Source organism: Equus przewalskii, chromosome 3, assembly GCF_037783145.1.
Source record: "Equus przewalskii isolate Varuska chromosome 3, EquPr2, whole genome shotgun sequence".
In the NCBI taxonomy this organism is placed as follows: domain Eukaryota; kingdom Metazoa; phylum Chordata; class Mammalia; order Perissodactyla; family Equidae; genus Equus; species Equus przewalskii.
Window position 1 is genome coordinate 47,182,023 of NC_091833.1, and position 17,229 is coordinate 47,199,251.

General features: G+C 34.7%; 1 protein-coding gene across 5 annotated transcripts in view; it reads right to left on the minus strand.

Moving 5' to 3' along the window:
• The window catches only part of CCSER1 (coiled-coil serine rich protein 1), a 1,207,616-nt gene that overhangs the window by 558,707 nt on the left and 631,680 nt on the right, over positions 1–17,229 (minus strand). For all 5 annotated transcript variants that reach the window (XM_070614289.1, XM_070614290.1, XM_070614291.1 and 2 more), the window contains one exon: positions 241–318. In XM_070614289.1, the coding sequence (XP_070470390.1) occupies positions 241–318 (78 nt within the window). The remainder of the gene's footprint in view (positions 1–240; positions 319–17,229) is intronic.

Here is a 17,229-nt window from a genome sequence, read left to right on the forward strand (position 1 = left end):
AGACTGTATTAGAGATGTTGGTTTAAAAAAATTAATAAGACATTGGTATGCTAGTTGATGCCTATAATTACCTTGTTCAGTTCCAGAAGTATTTGGGGATTATTTAAGAGCAAAAGATGAACGGTGCATCAGGAAATCCTATTAAATCAATGCATGGACATAGCAGCAGCAGAGGTAAATAAGCTGTGGAGGTCTGAATACAAATAAAGAAGATAAAAAAGGTTTTATATAGCTACTTACATCGTAGCCTAGAAGTTCAGTCTGTGTGGATTTATCTACTCTTGAAGCAAAGGCCTTCTGTAAATGCTTGACTTTTTCCTGTAGGAAAAAAAAAAATAACACAGAGAGTCATGTGCATCTATACTAATATTCCCCACTTATTAAGATTTGATTAGTGTGCATTTCATGATTTTCTGTGTGTATGCTTTGCTCTGTTAGTGCTCTGCATATGAACTTAAATTTTCAAAGCTTTAATTTTCAGGTCATAACTACTCCACCTTTGGCATCTGTTCTTTTTGTACAGGAACCACTGAGTCAGAACCATAGTTGAATGCTAGAGAGACATAATTTGCTTGAATCTGAGACCAAATGCTTATCCTATGTTTCTTAGCAACTATTTTTTGTAAATTAGATTGATATGATTTTATTGATCTAGTTTCAGAGCATTTAAAATCCAAAACATACTCAATAAATAATACCACCCATCTATTTAGTTTTTAGGGTTTTGCTTCACTTCTTAATCCTTTGCTCCTGGAATCTACACCTTTAGGAATCTAAAGGGATTTGACACTAATCTACTCCTGTTACCACTAGATAAGGGAAGTAATACACAAGACAAGTTTGGGATTTCACATCCCCAATGCAAATATATGAATTCTGGTCTTCTAGTTTGACTGGGCTTCTGGCTGGGGGCTTCTCTTCTCATTCCTAAATGTCTCACTTAAAATAAAATGGGATCTTGAAATGTATAAACACCTACTGGTTCAAACTTGCCTAAGGAGAGATAAATGAAAGGGACAATAGTGAGGAATGACACTAGAGTGGTAAATCAAGTCTATATCAGAAAGCACAGAACTCTATGTCAAAGGATTTTAGAGTTTTCTTCATTTTTGAAATATTATTTTACAATTAAAGGCCATAAAAATATTTTAACTAAATTACAACAGAACTTATTTAAATACTTCCTTTCACTTTATACAAAAAAGAACCAGAAGGAAGCAATATAGAGAAGAAAAACAGTTGAAGTATATCGAAGTTTTTCTGGACCAATTAATTTACCACATGTGATTTAATGTGGCTCTCTTTCAGTCTTTTCCTATGTAAGCAAACAATTCCTTTTTCTAAGCTCTCTCAGAGGGATAGGGGAAAGTAGAAACAACTCAATTTCCAGCAGATACATTTTATAAATAAATCTATACTCCTGACAAAATATTCTATTGCCTTTAAGATTTTCCTTCCAACAACGACAACATCAATACTTAAAAAAACACACCCTTGTTTTTTTCTCATTTAAGATTAATAAAATGTAAGTGTGCTTAGAATAAACAAAAAGAAAAAACACTAGCAGATTATGTAAAAAATAGTAACCAAAAGGAATAAAAAAGAGCAATTTCATTATTTACACTTGCTGTTTAATTGCTGCCTGATCTGAGTCCTGAATATGTGGAGGTTTTGAATATTACATAATATTGCTATCTGAATAAAAAATACGTAATATAGTTTTTTTGTCTCCAAATTTCAAATTATTTCATCTGACATTAAGAGTAATATAATGACATCTGTTTAATAAAAGTTAGCTACCATAAATAAGTGCATATAAACCAAAGAAAACAGATAATTTACAAACTTACTTGGAGTATGTACCTGTGTTCACATTCCCTCTCCTTCTGTAATCTTTATTACAACAATAATAGATGCCATTAACAGAATATAGGCGTACGCTAGGAACTGTAACACATAATATACATGAGTCCTCTCAAGAACATACAATGTCTGGGTTATTGTCCCTTTTTAAAAGAAAAGGAAATTGCCAATTGGTAAGTTGAAATCTGTTGCTAAAGGTCACACAAGCTAGTAGTAAGTGGAACAGTCAAGATGAAAACTGCTATCTGTCTCCAAACCGTGGTGCCCTTTCTATAAAGATATTTTGACTCTGAAAAAGCTTACAAGTAGTGTTGCTGCTCCCATTTCACATATGCAAGGAAACATACCAAATGTACACTTTTTATAGTTGCTACACAGCTAATAGGATAATTGATGTTCACCTAGCCTGTATCTCTCGCAGACTCTATCAAGTCATTTTGCTTTACTGTGAAAACAATTTAAGATTGCCTAAGATTTACCAGTTTGTTTCCTCTAAAAGCTACAATTCCACAGAATACCCATTACTATAAATATGATCAGCAATGCATTTTGGAGCATGAGTTAGGAATAAAATGGTAAAGTTAATATAGAGTTATAACACAAAATTGGAAGCAAGATGTGAAAAAGCAAACAAATAAAAATTTAATGTTGAGTTGGCCTGAAATCCTTTTGATAGCAATGATATTATCAGTTCAGAGTAATCTAAAAATATATTCTGTTTAAGCTGTTAGAATCATTTCGTGTGTGTGTGTTTTACGCATTGGATATTCACAGAGTCTACCTCCACAATATATACTGTCCATATAAAAAGGCTAGTTCCTAATTTCTTTTAGAATTCTTAAATTTAAATTTCATCAGTCAAAAATATATATCTATTGAATGCCTGAGCCTAAAAAACAAACTGGGGAGGCCAGCCCGGTGGTGCACTGGTTAAGTGCACACATTCCACTTTGGCGGCCTGGGGTTCCCCTGTTCGGATCCCCAGTGCGGACACGGCACCACTTGGCAAGCCATGCTGTGGTAGGCATCCCACATATAAAGTAGAAGAAGATGGGCACTGATGTGAGCTCAGGGCCAGTCTGCCTCAGCAAAACAAAAGAGGAGGATTGGCAGCAGATGTTAGCTCAGGGCTAATCTTCCTCAAAACAACAACAACAACAACAACAAAACCCAAAATAGGTACCATTGATACATATATATTTTTGCACTTGCGTGTGTGCACATGTCATTGAGGAAGCACTGAAGAGGACAAATGTGGTAAGATAAAAAACAAGACAGCGGCCAGGCCAGTGGCACAGTGGTAAAGTTTATGTGTTCCACTTTGTCAGGCTGGGGTTTGCCGGTTTAGAATCTGGGCGTGGACCTACACACCACTGATCAAGCCATGCTGAGGCAGCAACCCACATAGAGGAACGAGAGGGATTTACAACTAGGATATACAACTGTGTACTGGGGCTTTGGGGAAGAAAAAAAGGAAGATTGGCAACAGATGTTATCTCAGGGCCAATCTTCCTCACCAAAAAATATTGAAAAAAAAAAAGACAAATCGTGACAAACCAGTACAACTGGCTTTTAAAATGAAGCCTCAAGTGACTAGGGAGGAGAGTACTGGCAGTTATTTATTCTTATTTCAGAATATATTTGGATTTATTTACGTTATTAGATACTCTCTTGATTAACAAAAGTTATGAATAATATTTAAAATTCTAGCAGTTTAATAATCTACATGATTTATTTTTACTTTAGATATTAATATCTATTCATATCTACTAGAGCTGTTTAAAAAAATTATGCATGTTAAACTAAGTACAATACATTAAACTGAGAAGAAATTATTCAATAATCTCAAGATATAACTATATTTTATCTTAAATTATTATTTTAATTATCTATACAGATGAAATTCATCTGCAAGATGATAAAGGATGAACTTTTAAAAAATATTACATGAGGGCCTACTTGCAGTAGTTAGTTTTAGAATCTATAATGAAAGGAAAAGTACTCATTAATAAAATTAACAAAGACTGATATAGGAAATATATGTAATAGTGATTACAGCACTACTATACGATTATGTGCCTTCAAGCTGAAGGGGAAAAAAAGCATCTGGGTTGTTAAAAAAGCAAGTTTCGCAAAGAGTAGCTTTGAATTGGGAAAGGAAATATCTTAAAAATGTAAAATAATACAAAGACTGCTTAAAATAGTTAATTAAATATCCTAAATTATGGATCTAAAGGTTAAAGTTTACGCAAAGAGAAATAGTAACGAAAGATTCACACTCTAAAAGAGGAGAAAAGCTAAGTTCTACAATTGAAAAGTAATGTAATTCACCCAGGAAAATTCACAAAGTGTTCTGAGTCAAGTTTAAACTGGAATTTGGTAGGTCAAAAAGAATTTGAACATATTCTTGTAAGGCACTTCAATGTCAATAATAAAAGATTATTTAAACAAAACAAAAGCAAAAAACTAATGGGAAAATCATTAGGATTGCTTAATGATACCAAGCCCAAGGACGAGCTCAGGAATGGAAAGGTCACGTTATAGAGATCACATTGATTATTTTCACCCACCCTTAATAAGGGTGTATCACTGAAGATCTCAGTAGAATCATAAACAAGCACGACGGTGACAAGGAAATCAAACCTCCTCACATAGACCATAAAATTTCTTAGGACTATCAAGAAAACATTAAAATGCAGTACTACTTTCTCACTTTTTAACATGAAAAATTGCTAACATATAACAAAAAGGAGGGAGAATAACACCTAGAATCCCTATGCGCTCATCACTCAATTTCAACAACGGACATTGGAATGGAAGTAAGTATTATCATCAGCTATATACTTAAATAGCTGCACTGGTCAGTATTGTCCTTCAACTTAGCTAAGAGGTGTTTGCATTAGAGGACCCTGCTCTGCAGGAAATGTCAGTAAATCAATAAAGCAAACATCTGGAAAATACATTTATTCTCATCTGAACTTATGATACCTGAACTAGGAAATTGTCTGACATCCTCCACTATCTACCACTTTGAGACTGCATTGCAGGTGATTTTTTGAAGAATTGAGAGGATATATCATTACACAGCATAATTTAAATTTATGGAACTCATTACCCATAAGACATTGTACAAACCAAACATATAGGCAGATTTAAGAAGAGTTTATGTCACTTCATTTAAGAAAGAGATAGATGGACCAAAAATGCAAATTAGAAATTTTTATATCTTTGGAGATTGAAATCCTTAGAGATGATTTCCACATAACCCAGATAACTGCATGCAATATTCTAGATGTAAAGCATGCAGCCTTTTTCTCCCCAGAAAGAAGTGAATGATGATTTCTATTTCAATTCTAACATTACTTTTCTTGTTCCTGACATTTTTTTCAAATAGCACATTGTACTATATTAATACCACTAAACTAATATGTATATTTGATTTCTTTAGTGCTTATGACAGGCTAATCCATTTCTTCTGGTTTAGTACTCTTCCCAGTAAGGTGGAGCTAATTAAGAAAGCTCTCATAAAGTAGGACATGAAGGAGATGTCTTTAAGTTAGATCCTCTAGAAGCCAGGGACAGCAAAGTAATCCGAAACTGTGATTTGGATCGCATTATTCTCTTGCTTAAAACCTCTTAATATCCCATTCCTATACGGTAGCCACTAGCCACATGTGGCAAATGAGCACCTGAAATGTGGCTAGACCAAATCGAGATGTGTTGTAGGTGAAAAATACACACTGGATTTTGAAGACTTAAGTACAAAAAAACCTCATTAATGAAATCTCATGATTAATTTAACATTTATGACATCTTTAATGATACTATTTGGGATATATTAAGTTAAATAAAATGCATTTGAAATATTAAAGTGCATAAATGACTTTCATTTGTTGCTTGTTTTATATTTCTATCAAAAAGCTCTGGTCTGTATAATAAAAAGCAATCCTTCACCATCCAGCCCTTGCCTCTCCTGACCCTTATTTATTATGCTAATTTCATCTCATACCAACTTCCTCTTGCAAAGTGACTCACACTTATTTTCTTCCAGTTGCTGGAGTGGATTCAGATTTTTTGCACTTGGACTTTTAACATGCCATATCCTCCATTTGGAATGTTCTTCATATTAAGTGTTACTGCCTTAGAGATATCCTCTTGAAAGTAGATTCCCATCTCCAGGTGATCTCTCTTTTAATCTCTTTTTTCACTAAATGTCTCTCATTTCAAGTGACAATTATTTCTTTTACACGGCTGTTTGCCTATATTTGGTCTGTCTTCTGCACTAGCGTGTAGGCTCCTTACAGCAAGGATCACGTCTCTTGAGAGCCATATTGACTCCACACTGCCTAATGTAGTTTTTGGCACATTCTAGGTGCTCAATATTTTTCTGAATAAATGAAGCAGTAGGTGAATGAGAGATGGTGCATGAGGTTTGAGAGCATTCATCAGAGACCAGCTGGTGAACTTGGCATACTGCAGAAGCATTTGCTATAGAAAATTTAATATTGGTGACGCGACAAGTCCAGTAAAATTTCTGGCATTTGTATGATATATAAATTTAAGTAGGGACAGATTGGAAATGATATATGAACTAGAGATTTTTCTAGTGATCCTAGACTGTATAAATGCTTTGAGAGAAAACAAAACAAAGGGAGAAGAAAGAAAGCAGAGACACGAAAGTGAGGACATAAAAGAATAGGTATAAATCAAACACATGACAGAGGATTTGACGCTGTAACATCAAGTGAGAGATATTTTCCTGAATAGATTAGGATTTGTCTTTTTTCAAGAAAAGCTTATGTTCTCCATCCTCACTCTTGCCTGAATTTTATACTGTGTGAGAAATTAATGAGGTCATTCATCTAATGAAGGTAATTAGGAAAAAAAATAATGACTATAGAAACGTCTTCTATAGAAAACAGGGCCCAGGAGAATGTTTTCATACATCAAGTTCCAAAACATACCCTCATTAACAACATCTTGGTCTATAACACGCACTTTCTATTTGTCAGGGGACCTTCCTCTGGCCCATATTTGCATGAGTGGCCTTCTGCAGGAAGTATACTTCTAGTTTCTTTCCCTACCTCTCTCACTCAGTCCCCTTCATCTAAAAACTGGTAGGTGACCTTGGGATAAATAAACATGCTCTGCTTCTTACTGGCATGGCCTGTGCACGGGAGGAAATCTCAGCTTGTCCAGACATAAGCTTACAGACTCTTGCCCTGTGGGAGAGGTCTTCGATTTTCCTTTGAGTCAGCAACTCCGGTGGGTCACTTCAGTTCAGATAAGAATGTATTAGAAGCTTACATGGCTGCATTCCAATCCAGGTTTGGATTGTATTATATTATAATTCAATTTCTCTGAATCTTCTATTTTGCAATTAACTCTAAATTTAGGAGGGCAAAGAAGGATGTTGTTTATTGCCCCTTTTAAACCTCAAACACACACACTGAATCAATTTGGAAAAATGGAGTTTTAATATAGTTATTGGGAAGTTCTAGGAGATTTATAATAGTGTTGACCACAACAACCATAAAACCTTAATTCAACCTTGAAAATTATTCCTATATATATAAAAAAATCTGTACAACTAAAAATGGAAACTTGCCTGCAATATTGAGATTGACATCTTGAAAGTATGACAAAGATTCCTCTAGCTTTTTCTTGCTTGATATTTTTATTCAGGAAGGTCAGGACAGGGTACCCTGCCCACTTTATTATTATGGCTTAAAACTGTGATTCCCATTTTGAAGAAAAGATTCAGTTTAGGGGATTGTGAGCATTTTATTTTATGGTATTGATTTAATTTTAATGTATTACAAAATTCTTATAATAAACTGTGAAGTGACACAAAAGTCTTCAAGATAGTCATTCATTAACAGCAATATGCTGATGACAGCATTCCGGAAACACAAGCATAAGGGAGACAAGAATAAGATTACTGACAACTTGCAGAGTCAGCACAGCATTACAGGTTGACAATTGGCTAGGAAACAACGGATGTCATGCATCAAACCTCACCAGACAAAGTGTACACACAGATCAAACTTTACTGGCAAACTCAAGAAATTCTGAATGCCATCAAATGCATTATCCTTCAAATTTCCTTCAGCATACTCATAAGCAAAGGTAAAAAATAAAATAATATATAGCCCCATATAAGTATATCTGAAGAGCAAAATCTCATAAGACAGCAAATCTGAAGGGATTATATGTGGCATCTACTTATTCATCTTTTAAAGAGAAATGGTAGGCAAAGAAATTTAAAGCTGGATTTAACTGATTCCAACAAATATTTAATGAGTATCCATAATTTATTAATTCATCTATCAGTAATTATAACTATGCAAATTAAACTATGAGTTCACTCTTTCTCTCTGTGTAATTACAAATACAATAATATTTTATTTTATTTTACATATCTCGTATTCTTTTATATATTTTATATTTACAAATAAAACTATTTCTATAAAATTCTTGGCTAATTGTTCACTGTGAGTCGTTTCTGAGCACAACTCCTAAGAAACAACTGTGCTGGCTGTGCAGCTGGCCGAAGAGGTGCAGGCTCTCAACAGAGTGGTGTGTCTACAGCACTAAACACGATGCTCTCGTTATAGAGAGAGTGGTAAACAAAATGTTACTGTTCTTGCTGTTGCACAGCTTATAGTTCACACGGGAGTAGGCTTCCCATAAGGAAACATACCAATAGGTATAAAATTACAAATTTTGGTAATTGATATAAAGGGAAGCAATGAGTTGCGAGGAGAGAGAATAACATTGAGGATATTCTTTATTTATGTGTGATGATAGAGTGGGCCTTACTGACGGAATAATCCTTAAGGTTAAACCTACAGGAGAAGGACACAGACAGGCAGTAAACAGGGGACTGTTTGAGAAAGAGAGATTGGAAAAAGCTCATGGAAAAAGCTCATTTGAGAAAAAGTACAATGTGACGAGAAGTTAGTGAGCAAGAGGAATATCGGCATAAGATGACGGAAGGCTCCGCTAAGCAGTGGCTTTTATGTTAAGTTCAATGGGAAACAACAGAAATATTTTAAGTATGATCCAATTGTATTTAGCCATCATCATTCTGGTTGCCATATGGAGAAGAAAATAGAAGCAGGGAAGACATGGGAAGAAGGGAATTTGGACGACAATGCAGTAGTCTAGAAGAAATGCTTTGGGCAAGACGGATACAATCCTATATTTTTTCTGGACTCAAAGTAAGGGCTACATTTAAAAGTTAGTAATTTATTGTATGGGTAGTTTAAGGAAAAGGGAAAAGTCAAAAATGACTCCCGAGTTTCTGTTCTGAGCAAACTGGGAGGCTGGATGGTGGTGGCATTTCTGATATGGGGAACACTGCAGGAGAAGCAGGTTCAACTGGAACCGGGAATGAACAGGAGATCAAAACGCAGGATGAAGTGAGAATGAGGTAAAAGGTACATATTGAGCAAATTAAAAAGTGAGATAACTGTGAAATATCCAAGCACGTATGTGGCAATATGAATCGTTAGAGAGGGTTAGCTTGCTGAAAGCTATAAAAGTACTAGTAATTGGGTACAAACACAAAGAACCTATACATGAATGCATTCATCTTTCCTATGGTAGCCGACACATCTTTTCTAACCAGCACTCCTCATTGCTCCCCTCACACACAGACACTTTCCTGGGCACTTCACCTTCCTCCCTTTAGCACACGGCTACTGCCAGAGCTGCCAGATAGTGCAATATGATCACTCTGTCACAGTTCATTGATTTGCAGGGCTAGAGACCTTTTCTGGCAATTTTGGTACAAGAAGTAAGAAAAATAAGCTAAACTATCTTGTAGTGCTTAGATCAAAAGTAGTAAAGTTTGAGAGCTAGCAGTGGTCAAGTTTATGGTGGTACAGAGAAGAGAAATAGCAGAAGTTGGTCTCTAAAAAAAAAGAAGACAAAAGAAGGAAAACAACAGCAGAAATGAGTGTAGAGCATGAAAATTAGTCTCATCTGAATTGTTAATTATATTTGGTCCTGGGGCCCAGCCTCAGTCTTGCCTTTGGTTTCATGAGTCACCCACATAGTATTTTAATAAATTCCCACTTTAGTTTAAGGTAGACCAAATTTTCTTCCTGACATTTATAATCAAAAGAGACCTAGTCATATCTATCCTAAGAACCTGAAATCAGCAATTCCAAAAGTCCCATGCACCCCTATGTTCATTGCAGCATTATTCACAATAGCCAAGACATGGAACCAACCTAAGTGCCCAGCAACTGATGATTGGATAAAGAAGATATGGGATATATATACAATGGAATACTACTCAGCCATAAAAAAGGACAAAGTCATCCCATTCACAACAACATGGATGGACCTTGAGGGTATTATGTTGAGCGAAATAAGCCAGACAGGGAAAGACGAACTCTGTATGACTCCACTCATAGGTGGTAGTTAACATATAGACAAAGAGAACTGATCGGTGGTTACCAGGGGAAAGGAGGGGTGGTGGGAGGGCCCAAAGGGTGAAGTGGTGTACCTACAACATGACTAATCAATAAGGTACAACTGTAATTTCACAAGGTTGTTAACTATCATAATCTTAATAAAAAAAAAAGAAAAAAGAGACCTAGTCAAGGAAAAGAGAAAGTCAAAACCAAAAGTCAAGGAAAGAGAAAACCAATCCCAAAGAAATTAAATATTTCCAAAAACTTGATAAATAGTGGTAGGATTGTATGTAGCAATCTTCAAGACTAGTTTTATTTACTTAAAAAAAAAAAAAGTTTATTGGGGCCAGCTTGGTGATGTAGTGGTTAAGTTGGCATGCTCTGCCTTGGCCCAGGGTTCGCAGGTTCAGATTCTGGGCATAGAACTACACACTGCTCATTAAGCCACACTATGGCAGCATCCCACATACAAAATAGAGGAAGACTGGCACAGACACTTAGCCCAGTGACAATCTTTCTCACCAAAAAAAAAGAGTTCGTTTAAAATTTGTGTTTAAATAAATTATTAGAAATTAAGCAATAAAAATGAAATTTTAGTAAAATCATTATATGTGTACATAATCTCATTCTCTGTATATCTATACGTATTTCTTGCATGTTGACTACTATACATCCCTATTTTATCTATTTTTAATCATAGTACCTACATATTATTTTGTATTCAGCTCTTTTTCCTATTATATAATGAACATTTCAGTATCAAATAGTATTAACAGCAACTATTTTTAAAGATAGACAATATTATAGACGTAATGATTTCAAAAAATGTTCCTGCACAAAGCATATAATAGTACATAAAATTAAAAGTGAAAATATTCTTCTCTCACCCAGGTTCCACTTACAGATTTAAATACTCTTAACTATTTCTGCTTTTATTTGTTCTTGAGTTTACAACAATAATTTAAAATATAATTTCTTCTATTTCTTGATTCATCACATTTAGACACCATTAATACCTAAATAAAAATTGAAGGAATGAACATATTTTCTTTATCATCCACTTTCTCTTCAACCTTCGAATTTCTATTGGCTATAGAATTATTAATAACATTATTTTTTAATTTTTCTAATAATGATTAATATTTTAAGTGATATGTTTAAACCTCTAACTCTTGACATGGCAGATTTAGATAGTACCTAGTAGTCCTCTATTACGAGAGGTTATGGCACTAGTATGCTTCCCTTTGCTTTGCCTCTCCTTATTTCACTTTCAGTTTTTATTGGTAATATTTACGTTGTTAGGTACAATCACATTTTTCTACAATTACAGTAAGTCTTCCATTCTTTTCTACAAGTTTATTATAATATTGGAAGAAACAAATGTTTATGATTTTAATATGTAAATATTATTTAACAAGTAATGTAATTAGTCTCAGGAAAAAGGAAATGAAACCAATTAATTAATAACTTTATGAGTAAAATACAAATCTTGTAAGATTCAAGGTCTAATGAAACTTCTCTAATTTCATCCTTCATTCCTTACATTGAGAGTTTGCAACGGGTATATACTATTAAATTTTGCTGATATTACATTATTTATCAAATCTTAGAATATTTAGACTAATTTTAGAATCATCTTGAACATTTTTTGTACATATGACCTTTTTTTATTTTAGGTTAAATTGTGGGAATAGAGTTAACAAAATAGTATTGATATCTTTATGGATCATGTTATACATTGCTAAATTGTGTTCCAAAAGACTGTAACAAGTAAAAATGACACTAAAAATGAATACATGGTATCAGTTTTTCAGCAATGCTCCCAGTATTGAATTTATATTTAAAAAAATATTGGCAAGATTAGTGAACATAACTTTATTTCAAGTTCATATATGCTTATTAACAAGAGAGAATGAATAATACTAGATGTATGTACACTGTTTTCCTTTTCTGCTTTGTTCATTATATTTACTTCCCTTCATACATGTTGTTAAAAAAATATTCAACTTTGAGAATATCACATAAATCCTAGTGACGCCAAAGGCTTAAGAACTGAAGTTGACTTGAATTAACACTACTAATAAAATAAAAGCTACAACACAGCAAATCAAAACTCTGAAAGATAATATCACATTTACCCTTTTCATTCGTTTTATTAGTAAAATCTATGCAACTTCTTCAAACAATGTCTATCCCATACACCAAAACTGCCTACCAGGCATGGCCACTTAGCCCTCATGCATCAAAATCTCAGCATACTCTAAACAAAACTTGCCATCTTCTAAAATTTTCTTTCTTTTTGGATTCCTCATTCCAGTAAAAGCTATCATTACCAGATTCTCCCAATAAGAACTTAGGGGTCATTCTGGATGTTTAGCTTCTCGAGTTCATTCATTACAAGACCAAGAAATTCTTTTCCTAGATAACCTTCAAATGTGTCCCTTCCTCTCTGTTTTAATCACCAGTGTTTGCTCCAGGCCCTCAGAATTTTTCTCCAGAGTCACAGCAATAACCTTTTAACAGTACTGTCTTCTCCAATTTTGATTCACTTAATTTATGCTCCATATTGCAGCCAAACTGATCTTTCTAAAATAAAATCAGATCATGCTTCATTTGTTCCTTGCAAATTCAAGATAAGTTTAAAACTCTTCAGCATTATTCATCTGGTTCTTCATGATTTGGTCTCTGGCTATTTAGCCTATCTACCACTCCCCAGGACGCTATAAACTTCAGGAAAAAATATATTACTTTTTCTTCAAGAAATCTCATAAGCTCTCTAAGGTCTCTGTTTCCTGTTATGCTTTACCCAAAGCCTAAAGTATGTTTACTTCGCCTTCTTTTTCACTTGGCTCAGGATTCTTGTGATTTAAAATGTAAATGATTTTACACATTTCACTTCTTTTTGGATCTATAAAGTAAAACTAATTTGATTCCTGCAATTACAATGCAAATGCTTTTACGGATTTTTATTCTTTTTGAAAGAGCTAAGCACAGCAAACCTTGCAACTTCTATTTATTCTTAGAGGGATCAACCTGGTTTGAGTTTAGTCTAATGTTACCACTCTCTTATAAAACAATTTAATAGAGAATTTAATAATCCAAAAGGATAATTTTCAGGCACCCCTAAGTGGCATTGTTCTATATGATAATATCTACTGAGTTGATTACAAAGTACCACATATTTTTTGGTCATTGTTCTAAAGCAAAGAAAAGAATACAGCCAGAATATTTAAAAGTAACAATTCATTTAAAAAATTTATGGACAATTTAATTTAATTGTAGTATTATTTCATTTTCAACCCTCACAAATACATACACCTGCAGTATTGTATATTTGTTCCATTTTTAGTAAAACGTTTAGATCAATATAGGAACAAAGTACACAAAGAGACTATATCCTTTATTCAAAGTGTATACAAACAACTCTAGAGGTTTTAAATCTACCTTTATTAACCTAACTTCATTAGTCTATTAATTTTCGTCTAATTTCAAAGTTGTCAGAGCATAATTTTAATGGAATCACATACCAAGTTCTGTTGAATCTGTCTTAGTCTGTTTGGCCTGCTATAACAAAATACCATAGACTGAGTGGCTTATAAACAATAGCAATTTTTTTCTCACAGTTCTGGAGGCTAGAGATCTAAGATCAAGGAACCAGTGGATATGGTGTCTGATGAGGGCCTGCTTCCTCATAGATGGCACCTTCTCACTGTGTCCTAACAGAGTGGAAGGGGTGAGAAATCTCTCTGGGGTCTCTTTTTTTTTTTTTTTTTTTTTTTTTTTAAAGATTTTATTTTTTCCTTTTTCTCCTCAACATCCCCCAGTACATAGTTGTATATTCTTCGTTGTGGGTCCTTCTAGTTGTGGCATGTGGGACGCTGCCTCAGCGTGGTCTGATGAGCAGTGCCATGTCCGCGCCCAGGATTCGAACCAACGAAACACTGGGTCGCCTGCAGTGGAGCGCGCGAACTTAACCACTCGGCCACAGGGCCAGCCCCTCTCTGGGGTCTCTTTTATAAGAACACTCATCCCATTCACGAGGGCTTTGCCTTCTACCTAATCACTTCCCAAAGGCCCCACCTCCTAATACTATCACCTTGGGGAGTAGGATTCAATACATGAATTTTGGGAGGACACAAACATTCAGACCATAGCAGAATCCCAAGCGCTACCAACTCTAATTATTCATATGGTAAAATGCTGAGCACAGTGTCCAGCACATGGAAAGCTTTTAACAAATAATAGCTATAACCATCACTGGTACTTGCAAGTATGAGAAATGGTACCACTATTACTTGATAATGAAGGAAGAAGAGAAAGGAAAAAAAGGGAAAGTATGTGGAAGGGAAGGAAATAAATGGTGAAGACATGGCAAAAACAAGTAGGAGAAGCGCATTGAGAAGAAAAAAGAGGACAAAAGGGAGGTGGGGTAGAGAAAGGCGACAGGGAGAGATGGAGCCAATGGACAGTACAGCTAGTGTTTCTTGGAACAAAGTAAGTTGCTTTCTTGGAGGGGGCAGTGGGGGAATCAATAAAATGAACTAGAACTTAAATAAATATTAGTTGTCTTATAGTATTTGCTGCCTTGGCACTTCCAATGTGAGACCATGCACTCTTATTGACACTTTCCTGCAAGTGAGAATTTGCACAGAAATAAACATATATCATTTTTTCCATTGGTTGGTGTATTGCTTTCATTTGAAAAAGATGATAAGGTGGTTTAATTCATTAAAATAGTATGTGGAGATTATTTAGGTTATAAAAGGGGTAATATTTAGCAGTATTCAATTGTATTCACAAAAGAACAAAATTTTGAATGAGATTTCAGAAGTCTCTCCACCTGTTAACTATTCTGTTTTTATATTTGTTAGTTATCAATGAATTTAAAAACTGCATATCAACAAATTTTCACAAAAATGTATTAGCTGATGTTTGGCATTTTCACACTTCATTTAAGCATCCTTTCAAAGGAATATTTATAAGGTTAGGTTTAAGAATATCCATGTTTGTCATAAATGGGGAACTTCTCATTGTGAAATAAACATTGATTTTCAACTCCACTATTTATAATAAGTTGTTTAGCTATGAAAGCTATACATGTAAAACTATAAAATAACAAAGTTAAAAAAATAGATATGAACAATTTAAAAAATGAGAGTGAGTTATAAGAAAAATTTTAAACTAATGAATAGAAAGCCTTTCCATAAATAATGCATATCGAGTACAGATACAAATTCACCACCCCCATACAAATTCATGTGCTCAACAAGACGTTCAACTTATATGGGTGGCTGGTTACTGCTTCTGAAAATGATGCTGAGGACACAAAAGGGAGAGAGAGAATCCAGGATCTAACAACAAGAACAACAGCAGTATTTGAAACTGCTCTGTGTGAGGAGTGGGTGGCCTCAGCTCAGGGCAGAGAGAAGCTAGAGGCAGCAATGGAAGGACAATTGAAATTCTGTTTGTCTCTCCTCACCCCACCCTCCCACCTCCTTCCTCTTGGACAACCATGGCCTATCCCCTTTCCTCAAACCACTGCTGTGAGTATCGATGTGGGCAAGACTCTTACTGGATGAGGTGAAAGTAGGTGGGGGCTGACAGGCTTTGGGCATGCAGGCCCTACTTCTCCCAATCCAACCACCAGGGTTTGTGGATTACAGCTTTGTAAAACTGCCTTGTCCCAGTGTTATAATCCCTAAGGATTTAGGGTGAAATCCTGACAGAGTTGTTTCTCGCTGGGTTGTTGCAAAATAAAGCAATGAGTCTGGTAGGTGATGCCTACCTGCCCCATGCCATGCTCCCCTGAAAACACATCCTGAACTAGCCTAGATTGTCAAAGATCGTGGTCTGGCCTATGGTCCATCTCCAAGACCAAAGAGTCAACAACATTCCAAAGATAACATGAACTCACAGGCCAAGTGAACTAGACTCCTGAGGAGTGCCTGTACCTCAAAGATAAGTAATGAACTGGACAAAATAAATGCTTTCTGAAGCACAGTATTAATACAGATAATTGAGTAATTTTAAATAAATATACTATAATACATGAATGAATGAAGAAAGAAAGAAAGAAAGAGAGTGGGAGAGAAGAAAAAAGAAAAAGAAAGTTTATCTACGTTACCAGAAGTAATATTCCAGGCCTTAGTAATACAATGGGAGGTGGACAGAACAAAAGGCATGAGGTGTACTAATGTGTTTCTTTTGTAAGATGAAAGATACAGTCATTGATACATTTAAGAAATAGTAGAAGTTATCCCATATGTGTTTCTTAAGTTAAGAAAAATAATAATAAAATTAGTTTATATAATTTTTAAACACCAGAAGAAAATTTTATAGAATTGCCCTAAAAGAGCAAGTAAAGTACAGGAAATGAAGAATATTAAACAAGATCGCAGAATTAAATCCTAGTTAGACAGAAATTAAAACACATGAAGATGTATTGAACCACCCAAATAAAAAACAAAGGCCCACAAATTGAAGAAGTGAAAATAAGATCCAACAAAATGTCATACGCAAACCCAAAAAAAGACACAGAGAGACTAAAATAAAAGGATTGAGAACACAGAGCTGATAAATGTAAACCAAGAGAAAGCTAGTGTGGCAATCTTAATTTCTGATGAGCAAGCAAGCAATTGAAGCCTCCTTTGGATGGTCTGCAGTTTATGTGACTTCACAGGTGCTTTATACACATAGTCGTGATCCAGTCAAAGTAAAAATAATAGTAATAATAACAATAACAATAACACAAGAAGTGGTGGCTAGTAAGTTAATAAATAAGTAAACCAAGATTAGAAATTCATAATTAAAATTCTACTGCCAGTGAAAATATAATAGTAGGATAACCATACTTTCTCAGTCTAATTTCAAAGGAAACTCCACCCTGTGCATCAATTCTCATCTTCAGCTTACATGAGGGCAATAATAAAACATCTTTTTA